Source organism: Vespula pensylvanica, chromosome 1, assembly GCF_014466175.1.
Source record: "Vespula pensylvanica isolate Volc-1 chromosome 1, ASM1446617v1, whole genome shotgun sequence".
NCBI classification, from domain to species: Eukaryota; Metazoa; Arthropoda; class Insecta; order Hymenoptera; family Vespidae; genus Vespula; species Vespula pensylvanica.
The window spans coordinates 10,280,823-10,307,255 of NC_057685.1; the positions used below are offsets into that span (position 1 = coordinate 10,280,823).

General features: G+C 33.6%; 1 protein-coding gene across 8 annotated transcripts in view; it reads left to right on the forward strand.

Moving 5' to 3' along the window:
- Positions 1 to 26,433, forward strand: part of LOC122636635 (telomerase-binding protein EST1A-like) — a 134,397-nt gene that overhangs the window by 101,659 nt on the left and 6,305 nt on the right. For all 8 annotated transcript variants that reach the window (XM_043828131.1, XM_043828095.1, XM_043828064.1 and 5 more), the window contains one exon: positions 18,415 to 18,577. In XM_043828131.1, coding sequence (XP_043684066.1) covers positions 18,415 to 18,577 — 163 coding nt within the window. The remainder of the gene's footprint in view (positions 1 to 18,414; positions 18,578 to 26,433) is intronic.

Here is a 26,433-nt window from a genome sequence, read left to right on the forward strand (position 1 = left end):
ATTCTTATTGAGCGTTAATCTAAATGATTGGCAACGTGTTAAAATCTTATATTTAATACCTAGTAAATAGATACCGAATCGCTATAATGCATAATGCTAATATCTCTAATTTAAAGTTATCGACTTTCCATTTCTCTAATTCGTTTCGAATAAAGAAAACTGGGTTTAATTTATGATCAATTTTCCACTGCATAATACCGAAATCTAACGCATTAGCATCGTAATAAAGTTCTGTCTCGCTTTTGAAATTGTAAATGCTCAATAATAGTGCCGAAATTAATTAAATCTTAAAATTAAATCAATTATTAAAGTTTTCGAAAGATTCCAATTCTTTTTCATTAAACTTAAACTGAGAATTTTTCTTTATTATGATCATAAAATAGATCATAAAGTGGCTTGGTTATATACGAATACCATATATGCTAGATAACGTTTTTGATAACGTTTTTTGTAAACATAATTGCCATTTATCTAAATGCATACCGTATGGTATTCTTCTTGAATAAATCAACGATTCTAGTTAAAACACAAAAGTGGGTTTTATGAACCTATCTGAATGGGTATTTGAGTATCACTCATATACACCACTACATCGCCCATTCTAATAAAACCTGACAATATTTTATTAATCTATTTTTAAAATCTGTTGTTTTTCACCTTAAGGTTATATTTAGATATACAAATTGTCCAAACGGAATAACAAAAACAGTATATTTAATTGAGTCTGATGATATGAATATGTTGAATGCCACGAATATGATGATAACCAAAGAACTCAAATATTTGTTTTAATACTACTAATTGGTCTTCGAAAACCTGCATCTTCAACCATATGTTTAGTCAATTGTCGAAATCTATATATGTAATTCTCCGGTCTTTTTTCTTATCAAGACAACTGGTGACGCATATTCTAAATCACTTGGACGAATACTATTTCTTTTCAACAAATCATCGATGATTGCTCTCAATTTGTTTTTCTTTACATAAGACAACCTGCACGACGTATAATGACATGTTTGATACTCTGTAAGATAGTTTCATATCGTTAATTTTAAGTACATTTTTGGATCTCGCCTGTCCATAATGTATTTTAAATATGTCACTAAAATGTGAACGATTTACCTCCGATATCTCAGGATCAATATGCAACTTTTTTACTTCTGGTTCGTCTATATTAATGTTTACAATTTCTGAAAAGGCATCATTTTGTCATAGTCAATCGCTAACTTTAACAACTTATAACCAGATAATTTTATTGTATATCTACTAAATTACAGCCGAAACATAGTTGTCATTTGAGACTATTAAAATGGAATATTCGTTCTGGTATTATTGTCTATAGTTACTTTTGTATCTATTCAGCTTTTGAATATTAATTTGGAAACGTTCATATTATAAAATTTATCAATTGCTACTCTTCTGGACAAAATTTTCAATAAATCTTTCTTTAATAAGACTAATTAGACCTCCAATATCTAATAATGTATCTAAACGTAATTAACTATCGAGTTCAAATATTCCGAACTATGGTTCTATATTCCGCAAGAATTTTTCATCTTTTGTTTTTCTTACATTTCATAAGATTAACCTGATTTTTATTTATCGTTTGATATTTCAGACAGTCCTTCGCCATGCTTACATAGCTATAGCTATCTTTGCTGTTCGTTGCACTCTTTTGAAATGTGATTTAATTAATTGTAGTTGTAATAACACAAATCATTTGTACTGAACTGCTCGCTAAATCTTTCTATCTTTCACTTTCGAACAGATTTCGACATTTTATTTTTAAGACTGACACTTTCAGAAGTGTTATTTTCTTAAATTTGTTTAACGTAACTACTGCGGTATAAAAACAAGCTTGTACAATATTTTGATTGCGTAAGTTTTTGTCTGGAACTTGCTATCAAGCAGCTTATTATTTCATCTCTATGTGGTTTACCAACAAATTTATCAGAATAGTAAACACTAAAGTTTTCTGTCGTTTTTCGAATTCTTTCTTCTAACTGTTCTTTTAGATCCACCATCTCAACACATTCGTCTAATATTGTTTCGATTAATCGTAATAATTCGTCAGTATTCACAGGTATGTGATACCAATTTAAAGTTTTAACTTTGAAACTTCGAAAGTATTAACAGTCTGGTGGATGTCTCACTCAATTCATAAGTTACACATAAAAATTCAATTTGTCTTTTTCATCTTTTAAAAGGGTCCTTCTAATCGCTAAATTCAATCATTGAGTCTTTCAATATGCGTATTACATTACATGAAGAATTTTGTCTGACTTTATCGTTTTTCGTCAAGATAATATATTCATGATTCATCACTCTCATACGATTTCATCTCATTTCTCTCCTGACACATTGATTTTAATTTTTCTTTTAATTTTTTCAAACAACATACTTTCTAAACTATGCACATCTTCGCTTTCTTATGCTGATGCCATCGCAAGAATTTTTATCATCGTTTTGTTCTCTTAAAGTCGGGTATTACTTCGCGAACGCTCTTTCCCATTGAACTGTATCAACGAGCATTATTGTATTGAATGTGTAATATTCAGACTGATCTGCTGCATTTTCCTTTAATTCTGCGACATTTAATTTCATAAGAATCTTTTTATGTTCGCTTGCCATTTTTCTTTTTATACAGTGAGAAAAACGTTGTAATGTATACTTAAAAGTTCTTATTTGTATACTTCTACAAAAGGCGATACTTATATATCACTTTTGATAATTTTGTCGAATCGAAAGGACAAATATAAAGGATGATAGTGATGACGTAATAACGAAATACAGCATATATTAAACTTCTGTACACAAAACGAAAGAACGATGATCCACGACTTCCGCTTGCTTAACGACGACTGACTGATCTCTTTGTTTTTCTTTTTGTTTTTTTCTCGATACGTGTTGCAATCATCCAGAATTCCCAAACATAAACGGAATGGCATTACCATACGTGATCACACATACTCCATCGCCTGCCTATCTCTTACATATTTGTCTTTTTCTATGTGTACAGCTTTACATTATATTCTAAATTTCATCTTTATATTCTCTTAGTTATGTTTTTGTCGCTATACTTATCGTCCATATACATTAATCATATACATTAAATGGTTTATTGTATAATATTTTAGTATTATTGTATACTATTTTGTACTATTTTATAATATTTTGTCTTATTTGATACATTTGACATAATCGATTTATGCTCATGCAAAATCACAAGGAACTCACCAATTTTCCTTGAAAGATTCCTTCTTTTGATTTCTATTGTCTGAATTTTTATGCTTTTCTTTTCTAAAGTACATAGTTTGATTTTCCATTTTTACATAATTCGTTTGAGGAAGTTTTGTATTTTTGTATTTATTTTGTATATATTTAATATTTCTTGTAATTAGGAGCGTGATACAAAATCGAAGGTTTTTTTTATAATACATATAATATTTATATAAGTTTCGCTGATGATTTGTCGATTGTCTCATGATTATATTATATATTATTATGCGTTCGTTACGTTTTTTACTATTTTTCTTTACTACTTTTTTTTTTACAAATGGTTCCTTTTATGATTTTTTATAAAGTCGGAAAATATGTTATCGGTCAACGATTTATAAAGTTTTATATGCCTTGATTTTTTTATTTAATAAATGTTTTACCTTCAGTTAAGAATGCTAGAAATTAGTCTGGATGTTTCATATTTTCATTAATTTATATTATCAGATATAAAGTGTTGTCGTGAATTATTTGTACCGAAAGTTTTGTACTCGATCTGTTCCTGGAAATTTTCAATTATTTTTGAATATGATAGTTTTGTTTCTTTTTTGAATATCATATTTTTGTTTATGATAGTTTCTGTGAGTTCTAATCTTATTGTATATTCTGTAACGTTGTTGTTCTATAACATGATCTATTTTTTCTTTCATTATCCAATTAGTGTTACGTATGTTTTTTATTGCATTTAATCATATTTGTTTCCAAATTCTATTATTTATTCTTCAATCGGAGTTTCTATTTTTTTGTCTGCTATCGATGTTGAGATTATTTGATAGAATAATTTTTCATTGATTTGGAAAATTTTATTTCCTTCTTTCTTTTTGTTTGATTCATTATATCTTTTTAGTCTGGCTGCATATACGAATAGTTTTCGGTTTCGTGTATCCAATATGTTTTGCTAAATTCTATTATGATTGATTGATTTAATTATATTCTTTATATGCTTCGTGGTTTTCTTAGTTTTATTTCCTTCGGTGATCTTTGTCAGTCTGCTTATATTCTTTCTAAGTTTTGTTTATTTGTTCTTGATTTATTACTGGTCCTCCATATTGTTTCTTTTTGTTCTGTTATTTTATATCGATTGTGTTTCGATAATTTTTATTTGTTATATTCTATTGCGCTTACTATTGCGACTTCATATATGATGATGTGTTGTTTCCTCGAATCTGTATTGTTGACTGATAGTCTGAAAAAATTGTGTTTATTATTTTTATATATCTTATTTGTGCTTTAATTATGGAATTATATTTCTTTTAGCAGGATAACTTGATGTATTTTCCCAATTGATATATTATTTCTTTTTCTTCAAGGTCTTCTATTCTTCCAATTATTTCTTCATTATTTATTTCTTCGGTCTGTATATTTATCTCTATTGCAACTTTTGTTTTGTCTGGATGTGTCTGTTTTGATATCTGTTCTCTGTTTTCTTATGTATCAGTCTGGATATTTATATCTTTGAGTGGTTTCTTCTTTTATTTTCTGTAGTATTTTTTTTTTATGATTCTATTGTTTTTATTATAATTCTTTTTTGATCTCCGATTCTATCTTTCTTTTAGATGTAAATATTTATCGGTGCAAAGTTTATAGAAATGATCATGTGTTAATTTCCTCTATGTCCTGTTAATTTTCAGTTTAGTTAAGATGTAATAGCAAGATTTGATGACAGTTAACCGTTTCATACATTTTGTCAGTACATATCAAGCATCAACTTGGTTTCCCGATAATTTTCGGTTATTCTTCTAAAACACTTTCAGTCTGTATCTTGGCTGCACTTTCTTCGAATTGTCCGATAAGGTTTCGTTTGCTCAAATCCTTATCATCGATGGTTCGTGTGGTGTCGTGCCCAGAATTGACTCCAGACTCACTTTGGCACACTCCAGAAAGCGACATTTTTGTGGCTTTCTTTTTATTTCTCGTCTCTATTCTTTGTGGGGTTCCCTTTTAATCGCCTTGTACGACAAACAGAGAATACTATGGGCCTATTTTTCCCTGGAACCCTTATGAGTTATTACTGTTATTATTATCAGTATTATCCTATTAGCGAAGACAAATGAATAATGTAGAATATACACGTACGTGTATACAGCAACAAATGATAATATTACTGCCTCAACGTTATGTCTCTCTGTTACTTGATCAATTCTTACATCGTTATTGTACGCTTCCTGCATACGATAGATTATTTATTGCTTTATTGGTCTATTTCATATTATTAAATCGTTTGAAGCGTAGCTTGGTCGAAAATAAACCAGATTTCCATGTAAAATCGCCGATTCGATATCGTGCGGGTTGTTGTTGCGTTTCTGCTACGCTCGTTGTTATCTCGTCTCATGACTAAATGAGCTTGTTAATAACTAATCCACTTTATCATGATTTATGACGATCGCTCTTATCGTATTTTCACTCGTATTTTTAGCATATGAAAAACCGTTGCTATAATAAATACACGTATTAAATTATTACACGTATTAAAGTATATACGAGTAAAGAAAAAAATACAAAAGAAAAGTACGCGTGTAGCATCCGTTGAACCATATTTCGTAATAAACTTGGTATCTGTTTATTTAGCTTTGAACGTGATCATTACCAAATTTTATCAAAGAACACCAGTTAAAGTTTTTCAACTCAGCTCGAGTTGAGAAGTAGACTCTCTCATTTAATGTCTCCCTTTCCCACACGAAATTTCACTTCTAATGATAGTTTAAGAAACACGATCATTCACGAGCACTTAAAACCTTAACAGTCTTTTCGCTCGTTGCTCTAATATCACTGAACTAAATCGATTGTATCTATACGTAGAATTCACGAACGAAAAAAAGATAGAAATCGGGAAGAGAGATGAGAGAGAGAGAGAGAGAGAGAGAGAGAGAGAGAGAGAGAGAGAGAAATAGTAGGTATAAACGTAAAATCCTATATTTACTTTGTAGGTCTTATTTTCGGGTATACTTTCTTAAGTTCTCCACAATATCTTACAAAACAAACGGCTTCGGTTATTTGAAGACGAGCAAATGCAAAATCATAGGTTGTTATTATTCACATTTTTAAATTTTCTAAATAATTGCAACCTTCTGTTATAATACCATAAAATGTATATCGCTAAAACGGGGATTCGCAATAGCTCGAATTACTCGCTCAAAATACAGTTAGTATTAAAGCTTTAAAATCTTCTCTGTCTCTTTTTTTTTCTATTTACCTTTCAACGTAATCCTATAAAAGGATTAGTTGGATTACGAAAATCAGATTATGCAAATAATAGAAGAGAGAAGAAAATATAGTCAATCGATTGCGTAAAGCTCCAATAAAGTAAAGATGATCGAGATCGAATAATCAAGAGAAACGACATTTAACAATGACATTTTGTTAACGAAGAATTTTGTTACCTTTAATCTTTACTAGAAAGTAGCTGAACATCCAATGCGCTTAACGATCATATTTAATGGTGTAACCAAAACAATTTGAATTCTCAAAATATTTCTGAAAAGCCTTTTTACATGCAGGCTGATATATAATTTCGATCGACATTTCCTTTTATATTCCTTTTTTTACTTAATTTAATTCATAATATACTCTGTGGATATCGAAAACATCAGCGATATCAACTAGGAACAAGTGATCGTGACAAGGTACTACATAGTCTTCTATGTTCCCGCGTTCATTAGCTGCAACGTACTCCACACATTTTGTATGCCGTTTATGTGGGAGTCACGTAGGAGTCCAAGGGTGCGCCTAGAGTGTATAGTACTTAAAAAATCCCATGATATTGTAGATGCCATAAAATCCGACTGCAGCCGTCCGCTGCCGTTGCCATCCTATAAATTCACCCTAGTGCCGTCGTCTCTCTACGCGAGCCCAGCAAATCTTCACCCTTTCTAAGCGAAGATTCTCTCTCTCTCCCTCTCTCCCCCTCTCTCTTCATCTCTCATATTTTCTTTCCCTCTCTACTCGCTACTCATACGTGTTCCCTTACGCAGCTTGAAAGTAATACGTAGTATATGTACATGTATAGACAGCATGTTAATGTGCGTGTATAAAGATAAAGAAAGAGAAAGAGAGAGACAGAAAAAAAGTGAGTGAGCGAGCGAGTAAGAACATAGAACACGATATATTCAAACTTTTATGCTTGAAATATTACGAGCTCCGACCGGTCCCATGGGATCGTGGTCGATCTCACCCTCGCATCATCTGCAGGCCCGAGATAAAGTGTACATGTACCCCTTCTTTCGTGTCTCCTCCTGAGAAAAGGGGCTTCAACAATGACGAGGACATTGTGTTCATTGTTCATGCATAGTGCCACCGGTAATGACTTCTATCCCGACTGCGAGAAGAAATCTTTAATTTCCGCAATATTAAGACATATTCGCAATCCCCCTTAGCTGTCGCAACCATATGACGTCCATTTTGTGTGAATTATATTGTAGGCACTTCTATTTTCAACTTGTCTGCTTCGCCGTCAATAACAGCCGCGTTCAGTAATAGTCTTCAATTTTTTGTTTTTCCACGTTAAATTCTATTGCAGAATCCTAAATATTGCAGTGAATCCTAAACTTTATCTGACTTCGTGTAATTCTAAGTATGTTTGATTCAATGAAAAAAGACATCATGTTCCATACAAATACTTTTACATTTTATTTATAACGAAGCTACGAAAATGTATGTTTTTGCAAATATTTTCTATGGTATACCGTTTAAAAAAAAAAAAGGACGTATTTTATACTATTCTTGTATACCCTTGCAAGGGACGAATGCTTTCGAATTTAACAAGTGGCTTCTAACCGCGACTGGACTCGCGAAAAAGGATAGAGAACTGTTCAAATTTTGGTTTTGACGTCTGCGAAGGGATGACTTTGCCTTCCCTTCGGAATGTTTGTTCTTTTCTCTCTTTTTCTTTTTCTTTCTTATCCATCGAACGAAGTGTCGTTTTCTATAAAGAAAGAGACCTTTAGAATCGCCTCACCATCTCGAACGATATGTACATAGGAGACAATTTACCTTTCCTCGGCAGAGCTACATAAGGACTCCACTTTCAACGTAGCCAAGATTTTCTTTCCGACTCACCGAATTCCTCGTCGAAGGAACAAAATTAACGAAGAAGAAAAGAACGAAGAGAAAAAGAAAAAGATAGAGAGAGTTCTTCCTTCTCGTCCAGTAATCACGCGTTATATCGACAAAAAACTCGATCGAAAGTATCTCCTTCGTCGCCTTTCTCCTTTCGTTTCTTTCGCCTTTTTTCATTCTCCCCTGATTCCAAATAGAATACGAAGAATACGACCTGCGTCTCTCGATCGTTGAAAATCGAAAAGAATTCTCCCTCTTACCGACATCTAGAATTCCTCTATAGAAAACCCACGGGCATCGAAGAATCTTACCTCTTCCTTTCTATTAGTTCAGTCATTGACAATGAGAGTGTGCAAACATACTCTTCGTGGTCTTCTCTGCTTCTTCTTCTTCTTTTTCTTCTTCGTCTTTTTCATTTTTTTCCTTATTTTTTTTTTATTTTTCTTTTATTTCTTCGTCTTCTTATTTTGATTTTTATTTTTCTTAGATACACTTCAAGCTAGAAGCTTTCTCTCTCTTTCGTGATGTAGAAAAATAGAAAAAAGTGAGAAAGAAAGAAAACATAGAAAGGACGAAAACAGGAGAAAGATAGAATGAATGCTACAGCTCGTGATAAAGTCAATGTTTGCGTCGTTGCACCGAAGCACTCCCAGAAGAGCCGGAGACTGAGTATCTTCGCGTTGTAGAAGAAGTACGGATTCGTGTCGAGGGTCCGTACAACCAGTCGTTCTTTGCAGGGACTACATCAATGAACCTCCATTAATTTCCAAGCCTTCCTTGAGCATTCGTACACTTGCTATGAGGAGAGATGGAAGGCTAGACTCGAGCCCTTCTTCTTTTCTCACTCATTTTTTCCTCTCCCTCTCTCATTAATACATCACTTCTTCAACAATTTTTCTCGATTCTTTATTCATTTGTTTTTTAGCGAATTCTTATCGAAATTCCAAGAACAGTAGTTTCTTAAGGGTCTCTCTACTCAGGTGTCATTTCATGTCGTAGCAAGACTTCAGGTACTTCGTCTCTTGTCATTTTCACGCAAGTATATTTTATAGTTAATCGAAGGGTCGATTTGATTTGCGAGTGCCATTAGAAGAAACTGGATCATTGTAGTTAACGATTGTTGTATTTCTAAATGCGATTACCTTTAATATTTTGTTTATATAAACAGACTTGCTAATTTCACTTGGAAGTGAAATCTATAATGAAAAGTTAGGATGGAAAAACGACTGAGCGGTTTTGCTTCTTTCTCTTCTCGTTTTATATTTCTTTTTTAAATAGCATCATGCAAACTTTTCTTTTCAACATGGTATTTCACGTTGACAGAACTTCGATTATCTTGATGATAATTATGAATCGTAAAGTACATATTTTTAATAATAATAATAATAATAATAATAATAATAATAATAATAATAATAAATATGGATATAGACATTAACTTCTGTGATCAAGTATATGTATAAAGATAATATATAAATGAGTAAAATTAGAATGCAATGAACGCTAAGAAACCAAATTTAAGTTCTTTAAGAAAATACGAGACGTAAGATGTTGAATGGATGTTGAAATCGTTCAAACAATGGAATTCAACATTCGGAAGAATAATGACTAAGTGCGTTCTCTAATCATCCGTCAAACTTAACGAATGAGGACGTAGAAGTTTTCACCTTTCTTCAATGAGCCTATCCTTCCTTCTTTCGAAGGGCGAAATGTTTATAGGGAAATGCATCTGCGGAAATATTTTATTCTTCGACAAGCACGTGGGAATCTCTTAAAGATCGAAAAATAGATATGAGAGACATTCCGCAACCTCATCGCAATACAACACAGATAAATAATACATCGTGTTCGATATCGTTTTATTTTGCTTTATTTCAGTTATAGTCATGTAAGTCACAGATTTTAATACGAAACTGCAAATGATTTAATACGAGACATTTCTTTTATAAAATTAATAAATATCATTATAGATAGTTACGCTTTTATTCTGAAGAAAATATACAGCAATTTTTTACTGCACTTACTTTCTAAAAATCAATTTGAACTTCGAAGGAAAGAAATTCGTGAATGAAACGCGAAAAACTTATTCACGTGCACATTCTTTGCCAACAAATAATAATTTGCCATGAAATAATAATGATTATCGAATAACAGATACAGCGATTATAAGATAACACTGGGTAAATGATCACGGTCAACGAGTCTCAATATAAATTTGATTTATGCTTCTTGTGATATACATATTTATCTACGTTTCGTACTGACAATGACCTTCACTTTCTTCGTGAATTCGATCATAATACTGTCGTACTCTGTTTGAATTTCCTTCTTCCTAAGATAAATAACGATAATCTAATAGCAAAATCAAAATCTTAAACGTTTAATTGTTCACATCCATATAAATTAATTTCTCATTTGCATTAGTAAGTATGAAAACCTAATAACAGGCTATATATTAATTATCTATGTGTATAGTATTTTATTCAAATTAACGGTATTACTAATTATGAAAATTCGTTACATTATATTACTTGTCAACACTTTAGAATCTTGTTTTACACAAAACATCAAGAATTTTGGAGCTCGATTTACAATTAAGTTTATAATTTTGAGGTTCGCTGGGCTCGAGTATTCGCTACATCCCTTAACCGTCTTAATCGTTACATTCGCCATTGTTTATCAACACTTATTTTAACATTTAAACAGTATTAAGATTATTTCCATTTTGAGTTTTGCAAGATATTAAAGATGTCGATATTATAGTAGGATTGTCATACGAATGTTAATAAAAACTCACTGAAAGGTCCCACGATCGAAACATCGCACTTCTATGTCGCTGAGCAGACTATTTCTCTCTCTCTTTCTCTTTCTCACTTTATACCTTTCTCCCTCTCTTTCTCCGTTTCATTTTATTATTCGAAAATAGCAGAAAACATTATGGCTTTGACTGAAGTCAATGTTCTATAATCTCTTTTGTATATGCATCATATCTTATTCACGATTTCGTGATAGAAATATCAGAAATTTGCTTATTCTAACCTACTTATCACAGAAGGGGAGGGGAAAGATGAAGATGGAAAAGAAGAAAATGAAATAAAATGATATTCGAGACGACGTTCTCAGATCGTCCTGTCATTTTCGACGAAAGGAAAAAAGGGAATAACCCTTAAAGCAAGCTTGAAATAATTTCCGATTATTAAATACGATTAAAAGGAAGATCCGAATACTTGCCAGTTTCTCTCTTGAGACAGGCTATACGCTGTTTTTCCTTAATCGATTCTCATTCCAAACTTATCCTATGTAATTTATTTAGAGACCAAATTCGTTAACGTGAACCGACCGAAGTGATGGTGGTGTTAGTATTTGCTAGTAGTAGAGTCGTGTCGTTATTCTTTTCGACACGATTAATATGGACTTTCAATTAACGCTACAAATGTGTCTCTTGCTTCACCTCGACGTTCAACTTTTTCCCTCTCCTCCCCCTCTATCTCTAAATTACTCAGTAACGAGAGCTGCGTGCGCGAGAGCAGCATGACTTTCCTTCCGTGCTTCGATCGGAAGGGCGATAATTTCTCGCGAGAGGTTGTCGCGCGGAATAGAATGACAAAAGGGCGTTACCCGTGACGGTCGTTCAGCTCGATATATCTATGTACATGTATATGCACACATAAGAAGAAATAAAAGAGCTTAGTGCCTGCCTCCTGCAAGGAATCGGCGAGAGCCTAACCGGTAAATATATTTGTATGCGCCGTCCATCGGTCCTCCGCCGGTGTCAAGGCACATTCCTCGTAGCCTCAAGCTGAGAATATATCCCCACCGTGCTCGTCTCTAATACCATTGCCAGCGCCAACGTAACACTAACACATCTACATTTTCAAGCTATCGGCACCGTTCTCCTCACATCCGCTGCGAAAACGTTTCCGCGAGCGTCGAAGTACGAGGCGTGGCAGAAAAGTAGTGAGACTGTTACTAGAAAACTCTGTATTTGAAAGAGATTTACAAAACCACATTATCAACTTCAAAGTGGTTTCCTTTGGAGGCTATACATCGTTGGAAACGCTTCTTCGACTCTTTATAGCAATGTTAGAAGACGTTTAGTGTTATCGTTTTCAACTGGTCTGTCACAGCTCTTTGGATGTTCGCATTTCCATAATGATGCTCTTTCAGGTTAAATTTTAGTTCGGAAAGAAAAGTCTGCAATATTCAGATTTAATGAAGAGCAGGATTACTGGAATGCCGTTTCTAGACAAAAATTCTGTGACCGATAATGCAGAATGAAGATAATGCGAATTTTGTCATGGTGAAGCATCTAGCTGTTTGCAATGTTTAACCGGATAAGGCGAATTCTTTACCATAATACTGATTATTCTTAATGTTAAACGTAAATCTGAAAGTTCTCACTTTTTAAACATTTTAATCATATTCCTCTATTTTTCGTCGGCAAAGATCTCAGGAATACAGTCTGTCTTGTACACATTCTTAGCTTTGTAAAAATTCCTTTACTATTTGAACCTTTGTGCTTCTAATAGTGTATGCTTTATATTCGCCTGTATTCATTTTTAATACATTTGCACTACATTTTTACTGTATTTCACATATTCACATATTCAAATATCGTTCTAAATTTTAATCCTGATACAGATTGTTGCAAATCAATAGTTAATAAAGTTTAGAAATTTGCAGTTCGCTAGCTGATTATTTAGATTATATTTAAATTATATCTCTGTTGCCAAGATACGTATACTACTGTCAAACAACAGTTACTGCCATATTTGTGGAATTTTTAAAAGTCTCTTTTGCACGCACTCGCATGGTTTGCGTTTAATATGCTGACCATTCTCTTTGCCGTCAACCGAATTTTTTCACTCATTTCATGGTTACCTACCGTCGTCCATTCAGCATCGGCGCAGACGATCGTGCGCATCTCTTTTTTTTCTTCTTGGATTTATGAGATCCTTATAAATCCTAAGAGTTTACTAAATTGAGTGGATAAAAAAATTTAATTTTCAAATATTTTCAAATATAAGATCAATGTTTATATGAGAATAATTTTGGTCAAACTTTTCTTGTTTACATTTTTTATTTATTTATATTTTCATTTATGTTAACCCTTTCGCTACAACGCTACAACGGCCGTTAATATGCTGTACGGAACAGTTGAATCATAAATGTACACTTTACCGCAGAGTGTAACATCTGATACTTTATTGTACTGTAAATCGTGGATAGACGACTAACGTACAGTAACAAATAACAATTCTAACGACGAATAATTATAAAATTGAATGTTCTTAGAATAAAAAAATTTCGGTTTTATCTGCTTCTCGGGTAACAGATACCTACTTATTATTATAAAATAATACCTTAGCAGAAGGATTTTCCCATATGCATAAAGAACTTGGAATAAAACTTGCAATATTTGTCTGTCTGCGTTAGTATTTCTTTATGCGTTCTGCTATGCGTATAACTGAACGTATCTTTATTTTGTGTAGAAAAAGACGAAAAATAAAAGATTTGTTCTGCATTTCAATATTTTTTATCCACTCCGATTATATTTATATCAGAAATAACGATAACGAAGTAAAGATAAGAAATGGCGTTAAACAAAGAGGCTGTCAATTTATTAGCTGATCCAGACTTTCACCAAACATTGTGATCCTAATCACGATACTAATGATAAGTTTGAAATTTTCCAAAAATCAGATAGTGATTAGATTTCCAGAATTTTAATAATGAGATCTAAAAATTTAATAATGAATTACATATAAATTGTCATTAAATAGACCGCGTATTCATCACATTTAAAAAATTTATTTTACACTAGAGAAAATTATTTATATAATGAATTTCGTAATTTTCATAATTATAAACATCTATTATTTGTATGTCTATTATTAAAAAATAAAAGATATAAGAAGCTTATACTTATTAATTTGATTAATTTGAATTATTCGTCGCTAGAATTGCTGTGTGGTCCACTATGTGGCGGACAGCATGTGGTTTCTTCTTCTACTTGCTTGTCTCTCAGTAAGGTGAGAGAAAACGACCCACACTATTTCACATACCTCGTGAACTGTACGGCTTCTCTCTATTCATGGATAATCGTTTGGAATGGTAGCTAGTGAATTTAAATAGCAGGAATACGGATTAATTGATGATGAAGACGGTGTGATTCGCGCCAAAAAAAGGTGTCCATCCCTGATATAAATTATTGATTTCTTATTTAAATTATATAAAATTAATATAGAACAAATTATAAATGAATATGAAACTATCAAAATATGCTACATTCAAATAGAGTTTTTTACTTCAACAGAATTTTATTAGGTAACTATGGTTAGTATACTGCGAACTTTTAACAATTCATCAAATCATCTTTAGTAAGAAAACATCTTAAACATTACTTCAACATTAAATTCCTATACAATGATGTCTAATGATACATATATAAATGTTTATATATATGTAAAATAAATATTTTATAAAAATGTGTGTTGTGCAAAATGTTCGCTTTTCTCGTTATTCTGAAATAATGGAAACGAAAAGGTTAAGAGGGAGAAGTAGACAGACGGATAAACCAAAAGAAAGCAAGTCATATTCATTTCATTAAAATCGTCGGCAAACTCGATGATAAAATAAGAAAAAAGGAAAAAAAAGCAATCTAAAAGGAGGACCCGTGTCGGTTCCTCATCGTCCGTGGCAAACCACGTGTGTTCTGCATCTCACTTGCTCTTATGCTTGGCCGTTCCACCTAATGGTGCGAGTAAGTTTCTGCGAGTGTTGCGCATTTACAATGTTACCACGAGCTGGAGACCGTTGTTGGTGGTGTATGGAAAGAATGTCGGTGTGTGCTTAATATGCGCGGGCGTTAGAACCGCGATGCGTGATACAAAGCGGGTTCTCACGAGAAGACACGATGGAGGAGGCGAGGAGGGTAACTGTGGAGGGCAACTGAGGAGGGCAGACTAGCCAGACCAGCCAGACACTCGTCGGACGAGGGCTACCTCTCCCTCTCCCTTTCTGCCTCCTTCCCTCCCTCTCTTTCTCTGTCCCTTCCCTCCTCTCTCTCTCTCTCTCTCTCTCTCTCTCTCTTTCTCTCTAGGATCGTACACAAATGTCGTGTACGTGTATCGAGAAGAAAAAGTGACGAGTACGATAACGAGAATGAAGGTATGCGTCTCAAAAAGATAGAAGAGAAGACGAAACCGAACGGTATCAGCTAAGGTATCTTAAAAATTCGCGAATACTTCAAAGGGAAGAAATATTTTGTATCAGTTACGTAACTTTTAATGAGTCATTATAGAATGAAAAAGAACATGTAAGTGTTCATAAGTACCTCGTGAAAACAAAATTACGTTGTTAATTAACAGGTAGATGTTTCCTCGAAGATCGAAAAGATTGTACAGTAGTGCTTTTCTCATCCAAACTAATAAAAAGATATGTGTAAAAGGAAAAGGAAGCATTTTAAAATAGAAGCTTCAATGAAAGAATTAGAAAAACGTTATATTTCATAAAACAAACGATTATGAAAATAATAAAACGGTAAGATATCACTACAGGTCATAATCATCCTATACGCTATTTCTCTTATTACTTTCAGGCTTTTGATACACTTTTTGTCAATTTCTCTATTCGCTTCCAAATTGTAAAATTTACAAAGAAAGTTGGTTCTTCGGATAGTCTGGATCGGAATTGGAATCCGGCTATTTCGCTTTTCGTGTGACTGCTCTATAACCACTGAGCTATCTAAATCCTTAGGTTAACCTTACCACCAATCTTACTACATGAAATGGAGACGTTCGCTCCCACATAAGTGCTTTTTAAAAGTGTGCATGTTGGTAATAAGAGAATCAGGGATATCGAAAACGAATTTTTATGTTGAAGTTGTTTAATAACATGAACCAAATATTATTAGGTATTACAATTCTAATAATTTCATCGTATGTTTATTATATCCAATAAATTAAAGATCAGTATAGATTATCTTTCTTCTAACATTAAAAAATTTTCTAATAAGTTATCAATTTCTGAACTGTTCTACGTTCGGACTATTGAGAGATGATTCATTTAAATAATTTCGGTCGATAACTCGTTATAGTCTGTTTTCCCTTTCGATGTTTATATGTGTCCTGATCAATTGAAGATTAAAAGCGCCGTTCCCCATAACTAGAACAAACGGCTTACGTATTCGCTTATGAATAAGCCGACATACCCACCTGAATATCGGAACAGGTGTCCCCATTCATTCACGGAGTTGCTGTCTAGTTGAGCGAACGTTACGTCCGTAGCGAGGTATTCAAGTGCCTTTCGAATACGAGTAAGTCGTATTCCAAGATGTGACGACGACTTATTGTTCCTCGTAAATGCCCAATGTCATCTATGCCGATTTCGTGCAATTTATAAAAATTTTAACGTTGGATTCTTTATATACCTTCGTCCAACTTCACTATACGATATATTCTTCATGTTGATACGGATATAGGAAAATGGACAAACTTGAAAAGTTTTCGGTGATATGAGAGTAAGTTAATAATTATACGCGATACAATTATAAATTTATTTCAATAAAAACATAATACTTCCAATAACATTATTTCTCAACATACTCGTTCCATCATTGCACAATTTTCGTTATACTCTCAGAAAAAAAGCTTTCGGCTGAGATTTTGAGCCATCCATTCAGTGGTGCATCTTCAGACCACAAAAAAACGAATAATTTCTCGCTACTTTTCTTTGTTGCAAATGTAAAACAGAGTGGGCATTGTTAATATCATAATAAACAAAATGTAACCAATTTAACGTGTTCAAAATCTGACAGCCGTAATAGAAGGAACACTAATGCATAAATACTCATTGATAGTATAATCAACGTAAAAAAGAATACTACTACATTGCGAATAATTATTGACTCACTCTTTAAGAGAATATTTCATGTACGTACATCGTAGATATATCGACGCTCGAAGTGAATTTTTGTCCGAAGAATCCTAAATCCTACACTTTATCTTAAACAACTCGACATATTGGCTATAAGTAAGCTAACTTATCGATCGCGTTTTAACAACGACAACGAACAATCAGAAAAAGAGAACTGAGGAACTTAACATCGAATTCGTACTCGATTTGAGATTCGGTGGAAAGCGCGAGAGTGGCCCTGTTATGCCGATATTGCGCCACACGGAATAGAAATTGCGAGTAATATGCTCGAGTGGCGATGCGTCGAGAATAGATAGAGACGAAAGTCGAATTTTGAGACGTCTCGAATTCTTGCCAAAAAAGATAAAGGAAGAGAGAAAATCGTTGATACGTGCGTAACATTTGCGTATTATCTTCGATACGTTTCGGTGTGTACGGCCCATTACTGCTTCTGCATTCCGTTCGTGTACTTCCATGAGCAATTAGACTTGTCGTCGAGTTCTTCGCATGCTTTCCGCCAGGCCGAGCATCTTGTCACTGAAAGAACACCGCATATACATATTCTCCTTCACTTTTCAAAGATCTAATCCTTCCATTAAGGAAATCATTAATTAAGAAGATGAAATAATAAAAGGTATAAATCATAAATCATAACAGCATAAAAGAGCATAGATAAGAACGAATTATCATCGATTATCTCAATGAAATAGAAAATTATACAAACACCAACTACTTTTGGCCATAAGGAGAAACATGAAAACCTCGTAAAGTGATCTTTCAAGAAGAGTTTAATTCAAAGCAATCCCATATACTATATCGGTTATCGTCCCACGACGCAAATCGACATTAGGAGGCTCATTACTTTCTTTATCCTTTGTCGTAACAATGGTTACTTGGCATTCGCGTTGTGCTGTCACAAGCCGACATTGTTCTCTCGCGGTGTGTGCGACTGTTTCACGACGTACCGTGCGCATACGTGGGATTCGATTGGAAGGTAATGTGTCTTCTAGCGCATTCTGTGAACTTTCTTCATTTTCTTCCCCACGATATTCCAACGAATGAGATTTATCTTGACGGAAGAAATTCTGTTTTGAAGTTAATACCTTGAATTCGGCTTGTAACGTTTATTCAAAATTGTTTAATTATAATTTTATTTGTATTTTGCAGGCAATCTTAAAGAAATCCTCGGTGTCGGTGGAAATAGAAGTGAGACCAAGGCAATTAGTACCAGACACCAATTGTTTCATCGACTATCTGCCACAATTGCAGAGCATTACGAAAGCTACCTCTGGAGCACAGCCCATCTACACGTTGATGGTACCGTTGGTGGGTGAGTACGATCGATGAGACACCTTTTCGAAATTAACTTCTATAAATATCTAATCACTGCCGGTCTCTGCAAGTGGATCAATACGGCGCACCGTCTACTACGAAAATTTGTTGGACATTTTCGCTTATCTATATTTTTATATTCTTATACAACAAATTAAAATTAATTAAATCAAATATTTCGAAAGATAGTCCAATACTCTACTTTTTTACAATCATTTTGGACTTATTTTTGAAAGATTGGACGAATAAAATTTTTAATGTTTTAACTACTAAAACAGAAACGCATAAGAGGTAAGATACTGTTCGGAAACATATTTAAATGAAATATTTTAATTTCTCTGAGGTTTCAAATCAACTTCTACTATTTAAATTTACAATACTTTCATGATATTTTATATTTGCTTAAAATACTCTTTTCTTTTTTCTTTATAACCTATATAAACAAAACGTCAACGTTTTTCATTATTTGCGAAATATTTTCTATTTTACTAACATGTCCAATTATTTTCATCAAAATCATTCGCCACTATCTAACGATAATAGAATATTTACGAGCAAAAAAATACTAAAGAGAACACAGGAGACAACCCCAAAATATTTCATAACGAATATAGCGAATAAAAAAAAGAAAATCGTCGGCAATTCGTCCTCTCGAAAATAAAATTGGTTCCCACCGATCCTGACTCGATTAAAAATTCATATTTTTCGCTATACAAAAAATGGAAAAGAAACGCGTTGATTTTCAATTTAAAACAAGTTTATATTTCATCCGTGATTCGAGTCGTAAACAATTTTATGACAACAATTGAGTCATTTTAGAAATATGAAAGGTCTGATGGGATATCTAGTTTTGCGTTGCTTAATTTGGAATTTACTCGCGTAACAAGCATACAGATGGACGGAAAAATGGGGGGGGGGGGGAGAGTCAAGAGCAACCGTAGGGATCGGTTGACCCATGATCTCAGCGAGCATTTTTTTATCGATTATCCGATCGAGGGGAGGAGGTAAAAAGTGGAAGAGGAGGATCGTGGTATAATCCTGTCCAAAATAATATTCCCTGTGAGTCTGGGTAACGTGCAAAATAATCGACTATAAATTATAAGAAAGGGGAAGAAGTGAAAGAAGGGATTTTGATCCCTTTTATTGGCTCCTCTCGCAACCTATGTACTTTCGTTGAATTAAAAAAGAAAAGTTTCAAAGCGGATTGATCGCTGCATCCTCGTCGAGAATCTTTTTATTTCTCCTTGTAAACGCCCGACAATTTTTTATCCTGAAAGAAGAAGGATTATGATCTTTGAAATTTTATATACTTTTTTGTTTTTCTTCATAATCGAATCGAAACTTTTAATCTTCTTTTTTTTTATTTAATATCTTTCTTCTGCTTTTTTTAATTATTTTTTATTTTTCTTTTCTTTTCTATCTCTATGCTCGTCAGAAAGAATGAAAGAATTCCCTTATAGGTGTTTGTGTAATTCTTGACATAATGATTCGAGACAGAAACCGAAGAAAATAAAACTGTTGAATCGAGCAATGTTTGCGGAATTTTTTAAATGCGGATGATTACAATTTGCGTATCTCCTTATATCATATATGTCGTACATATGTTCGCTGTGAGGATTCACATGATAATGATATGGGAATTGGATAAATATTTCAATGTAGAGTTAAACGAGGTTTACATGAAATACTTTCTAACTTTATTTTATATAGGGCTACAGTATAAAAATAATTTTACAAGTTTTTATCAAATTTTTGTTCAGTTTATAATAGTTAAAAATCAAAACTAAATTATTATAAAAAATACTTATCATCGCTAAAGGGAAATCACGTAATTGGTGAATATCGTAAAACATGTTTGATGTTCTCCTTTTATTTAAACCACATATCTCTGATTCGCCATATTAGTCACAAATGGTACATAATCATTTATATCTACAAACATTGAACATGCCAGAGGTAAACATGTAACATCCGACATTTTTAAGAATATTCATATTGACAGATATTTATTTATTTATTTACATGATAGACATGAACTTTCCAGTAGTTAAATTAGAGAGAGGCTACTATGTTCATATATAGAAGATCACGTTAGAACCCTGCGAATATTTTTCATGAAAAAGTTTTGTCATTCATTTGTTCAATTTCAGTCATTGCATTATTATTTGAAGAGAAAGAATCAAAAGAAAGAAACGTATCGCTGTACATCTTATGCTGAAAGAATCTATCCGCATAGACTCCGTCAATCAATTCGTTCTTCCTCTACTTAAATTTACTAACCATCATTTCATGCTTAAAAACAAAAGCTGTGCAGCACACGAGACAGAGCGATATCAAATAGTGGGGATTGTATCTTACAGGAGTAAGCAAGCATAATCATATGTAAACCGCAGGCTGTCAGTTACTCATTTATGATTTGAGATCCCATAGGGGATTTTCTAACATTTTCAATCAATTTTTCGTTATTCATTACTTGATATTATAACAAATATATCTGTACGATCTGGGACTAGTATTTACACTGTTCTCACAGACAGTAAGAGACAAGTTCAGACATATCGTCACCGACAAAATATTCTTCCTGAGAATATTGTACATTCGAAGCATATCTGTAGAACCGTGGGTACGGTTACGTTAGACTATCTATGAATGCGTTCATAAAAAATCAAATAATGTTGTCATCATTTATTTATAAGCAAAAGCAAAATAATGACAATGATATTCGATCTTTATTTCGTTCTTCTTCTTCGCTTATCTGTATATTTTATTTAGATAGCCCCTTCATTCATCGCGTAAAAAATAATTCGTTCCACTAGATTCTTGTACTTTCCGAATCGTCGATGATTAATTGTTTTATTCGAAATAGCCTATCTGACTATTATATTTTTATACGGAATCATTGAGTTTGGTATTAAAAATATAATTATAATTGCTTTGAACAAATTTAATCAGTATTTAAACTATTATAATGATATAAATAGTGAAGTATTTTAAATGTAATATAATCTTTATGCTCTCACAGTTATGCTTTATATCGTTATTGCGAAAATGGTCGTATGATATGAATCGTTCTATTATTCATATAAATTACTTTCGCACATTGAAAGGAAGTACATTACATATGAAGATAAAAAATGAAATTTTGTACAAGCATCGAATATATTCGACCTCGTAGAAAAAGCAATTTCATTTGACGATAAAGGTTCAAATCGTTAATCGTTTAAAAAGGTTCAATCGATAACCTTTGTTTCGTCCTTATGCTATATTTATCGTTTTCTTGACTTTGTCAAGGGATCGAAAAACGTCGGAATTTCAAATTTCTTTTCTTATAGATGATTAATGGGATTTAACGAATCTTTTTTTATCCGAAGGTATATGTATTGAGAATCTTCAAAAAATAATCATTCAGAAATATCGAAATACCAAAAAAATATGGCCATCGGCACACACTAAATTTTTTAGAGATATTCAATAATAGAGTCTCCCCTAGTTGAAACGGCTCCTTTGAAATAAAAAAACAAAACAGCTTATTCAGGTTAACTCCAAAGATGAATCGTCGATGACGACCGATTTTTAAAATCTAGAAAATGTTTTAAATCTCTTTAAAATCTTTATATTTTTACATTTTTTAATTTTTAATTTTATTTTTAGTCATAAATTTTAAGACCGTATAAAGTATCCTCAGTGGCAATTGCAGCTTCATGGAAAGAGGATTACGAGAAATTCTCCCTTCTCGATTCACGTCCTGCGTTTAAATTTCAGCCGAATGGAGGCGCTCTCGGTTTTAGTACTTTGAGTACGCAACGCAGTACAAACGCAGTATTCAATGAATGCGTTAGTAGCAAATCTACATGTCATCTTTGTTGAAAGAATATACGGCAATATTTGCATTATTGTTTTAGACATTCGGAGCCATTCGCGTATATTACAGATTTTTATAAACATTAATGAAAGTTATAAGCAGCTTTCTGCGTTCACTTTAACAAAAGACAGATATATCCAAAATATCGCCAGAGCGCGTTTTCTATGAGCGCAACGGCAATTAACGGAGCTCGAATGCGTTTTATTCAGAATTATATAACTTCTTTCATAATATCGAGGTATAATTAATTTTCGAGATATATTCTTAACACTTCAAATCTTTAGAAAATGCAAAAAGGAACAGTCTTAGATGGAAGTGGCTTCTGAAATGTATAAAACTTCTGCATATGTGCATATCACATTAACGCAGTAATCTGTCAATCCATTGATCGTTTAAATTTCACTTCAGTCTCTATTCCGTTTACATTCCGATAGTTCGGCCACAGTGATTTCAACATTATTGTATATAATTTAAATGCACATATTTTTACATATTTTCTTTCAGTTTCATGTCAGTTCAATCATCTATTCGTCATATTTTTTTTGTGTTCGAGATTGTCCGAGGTCGTCGTCAAGAAAGTTGTCATTTTAAAATGACTGACGAAATTCTTATAACTTGTAGTCTTCTATCTGTGATATTGCCTGAAAGTAAAAGAAGATTTTCTATCGCTTCGCTTATATTTATGACTGAGACTGAACAGTGATCGAAGTGACGGAATAGAGACGAAAAGGAGACTGAACTAAGACTAAACTGTGTGAATCGTCCTTAATATAATATTGTTTTAAAAGTTGCGTCTCACATTTTAAAGAAGACCGTTAAATAGGAGACAAGGATCAGAATGAATATATTGTTAAAAGTAATTTTGATCGTTAGGATACAGTTTACCCGAAAATCATGAAGTCCCGATGAAGGTTCGAGGTCGTTTGAAATCAATAAGTTCATCAATCACTGTCGTACGACTACAATTAGAAATAAATATCAACATGCGTTCTGCCTATAGCTTTTTATCCAAAGAAAAATACGAATGTATTTATGGTTTCTCTTAAGAACATCACCACGGAAGTATTCGTCGACGTTGAATAGATCTTTCCAATTCGTAAGCTAAGTCGAGGATAATTTGGTCGGGAAAGTACGATCGTACGACCTCGTAAATATTCCCGACGAACGGACGATTCATCGATTGATCATAGTTCATAGAATATTTCTTAATCGCTATACGTCGATTATTCCAATAAAAGGATTACATATTACCTAGTATACACTTTTAGATATAAGGAACAAAACGTATAAAATATGCCTTATCCTCCACAATCATCGTGGGCTTCCTTGTATCTCATCTATTAAAAAGGAACATTAAGAATTTCTGTATAGGAAAAGCAAAGCCGCTTAGAGGCCGATATTCTACGAGTATGGTTTAGGGAAAAGTTGGGTAGCTCAAGTATTTTAGCTTGGGTAGACTAATGCATACCAAATGTCGTTGAAAATTGAAAGTGTTACCAATAGGTTGCGTCTGGGTTGCCCGTGAAGCTCGTAGTATTTCCTACGTGTGCAGCCGGAGTCTATCTCATTCGTGCGCATGCGAATCGATTATCGGATGGAAGGGTTGGAAGGGAAAAAGAAGAGAAAAAAAAGAAAAAATAAAATAAGAAAGAGAAGAAGAAGAAGAAGAGAAGGAGGAGAAGATAGAAAGAGGCGGAAAAAAATACGTATGCGAAGCAGAAAAACACGTCTGCAGGAGGGGTCTTCCGATGGCAGTGGCCTAACGTCGGTAGCCAACGATTTATTCGAGAAAGCGAGTAGGGTTTACGCATTTTCTCTTCTCTCTTCTTTCTTTCTCTTTCTTTCTTTCTTTGGAACTTCAATCGAGTCTTCCTGGAATACATCTGTCCTTTTCCTCCCTCGATTCACCATGAACTGTCTGGGAAGAGGATATGGCTGGCGGACGTTTAATTTATCGGGGCGGAGAAAGTTTACCCAAACTCCATTTGCATCTTTCGTAGGGTATCGTCTCGTTTCGCAATTCGATTGTCGAGCAAACGTAAGCGATACATCCTTCTCTCTCTCTCTCTCTCTCTCTCTCTCTCTCTCTCTCTCTCTCCCTCTCTCCTCTCTCTCTTTCAAACAAAATGATTACCTATTGTTTGTATTAATAAAGTAATGGGGAAAAACCTGACGACCAACTGGAGATTGACATTTCTTTGAAAACTGAAAATTTTTGTTTGAATACTTCTCGCATGCGTATCCACTCATCGCCCATATAAAAATATTATCTCAATTGTTAGAGTTCATAGCATGGGCGAATTATAGAAGAAAACCGACAACCGCTTCTCATCTTCCGCGTTTGTTATTTATATCTTCTTTCTTTACTCATGGAAAATTTGGTGTAAACGAAACAATGTAGTTATTATCTACTATGTACCATTTTATCATACTAATTATTGTTAGTTAAAATTAACATTTAGCATACTTGACGTGTAATCGCGATTAGGGCATTTATATATGAATATATATATGAATTCATCGAGAAACCTTAAGAATCAAATTATACAAACTATCATAATCATATTCGAGCTTTTAGCTCTTTTTCAAAGGGTTCCACTGCTTAACAATAAGAATTTTAATCGTTATCGGCTATTCGCTTCATGAGTGGACAGTAATTCAGTAAGCAAAATTTAAACGCGTTCCACTACTAAATATATCCCAAAAAGTGATTCTCGATTTTTCGTCGTCTCATCTTATACAATGTGATCCTTCCATCAGATAACCATTCTTTTTAGTCATCTATGGTTTCTGTGATATGTGCGTAGCCTAGTTGGAAAGAAAAAAGTGAAGCGAGTCGTTAGTTCGTTATACACACACACACACACACACACACACACACACACACATACACATGCATATTATGTCGTATATGTATGCGAAAGGGGACCTAAAAATGAAAGTACGTCTTCATGAAAAATCGACTACCGCGCTGCCAGTTGACCTCACCGACCAACCACGGTCTGTCTGGCACCGACAACGGACCACGCTGAGCGTTCACAGTTAGGTTCTCACGGCTCATACATGAATGCATGTATGTGCGGCCTGAAACGAGGGACGATTGGCCAGCAACGAACAGACTGGCTGTACTGGAACCATGACGATGGTGCGCGATGCTCTGCTTGCTGCCATTTGGCTGCGTGAGCACCTATGTTTCAAGACCGTGGCATGTCCTATTCCTTTGAACTTCTCTATCATCGACACTATTTTCTTTTGCACGAGATTAGCGAGTCTACCCGATCTTCGATTTCAAAAGGATTTATTGGAATCTTTTAAATAATACTGCAATAGTATCAGACGGCTAGCTTCTTTTCAGCGACTTACTTCAATTCTTTTATCATTGCATTGTTTTTATCATTTTCCCAATAGATTCTCACTCGCTGTTTAAGCATATATCGTAGGGCATTATTTATAACATAATTCAAAGGTTTAGAAAATCCTAAGCGTTATTTCTTTCTGTAATAGTCGATCAACCTGCTTTACGTCTTATTATACACGAATATTATGAAGTGTTTAGATATTATTCAGATAGATAAGAACTCATATCTATTTATATTCGAGAAGGTCGGTAATAAATCCTCTTACTATTTATAGATCTGTCGAAGTTTGCCCTTCCGAAAAGTTGTCAGGATGTATCCACGAATATGGAGGCCGAGAAATCCCTGCTAAGTTTATCAGTAGGCAGAAAAACCCCTGCTAAGTTTGTCAGCAGGCCTTCCTACCTCTTCTAAGTCTTCTCGATGAAGCTAAAGGAAATGAGTTTTTTCTCGAAAGTCTGAGAAGTCGGTCTCGCGAAAATGGTAAATATCCGACGTAAAATGAAAAATTCCTTAACGCCGCGAAAGGAGTAGACGACGAAAATTTCGATTAATAGTATTGACGCAAACTCCTTCGTTTCTATTCAAAATTTGGTCTCCTCGTTCTCTCTCTTTCTCTCTCTCTCTCTCTCTCTC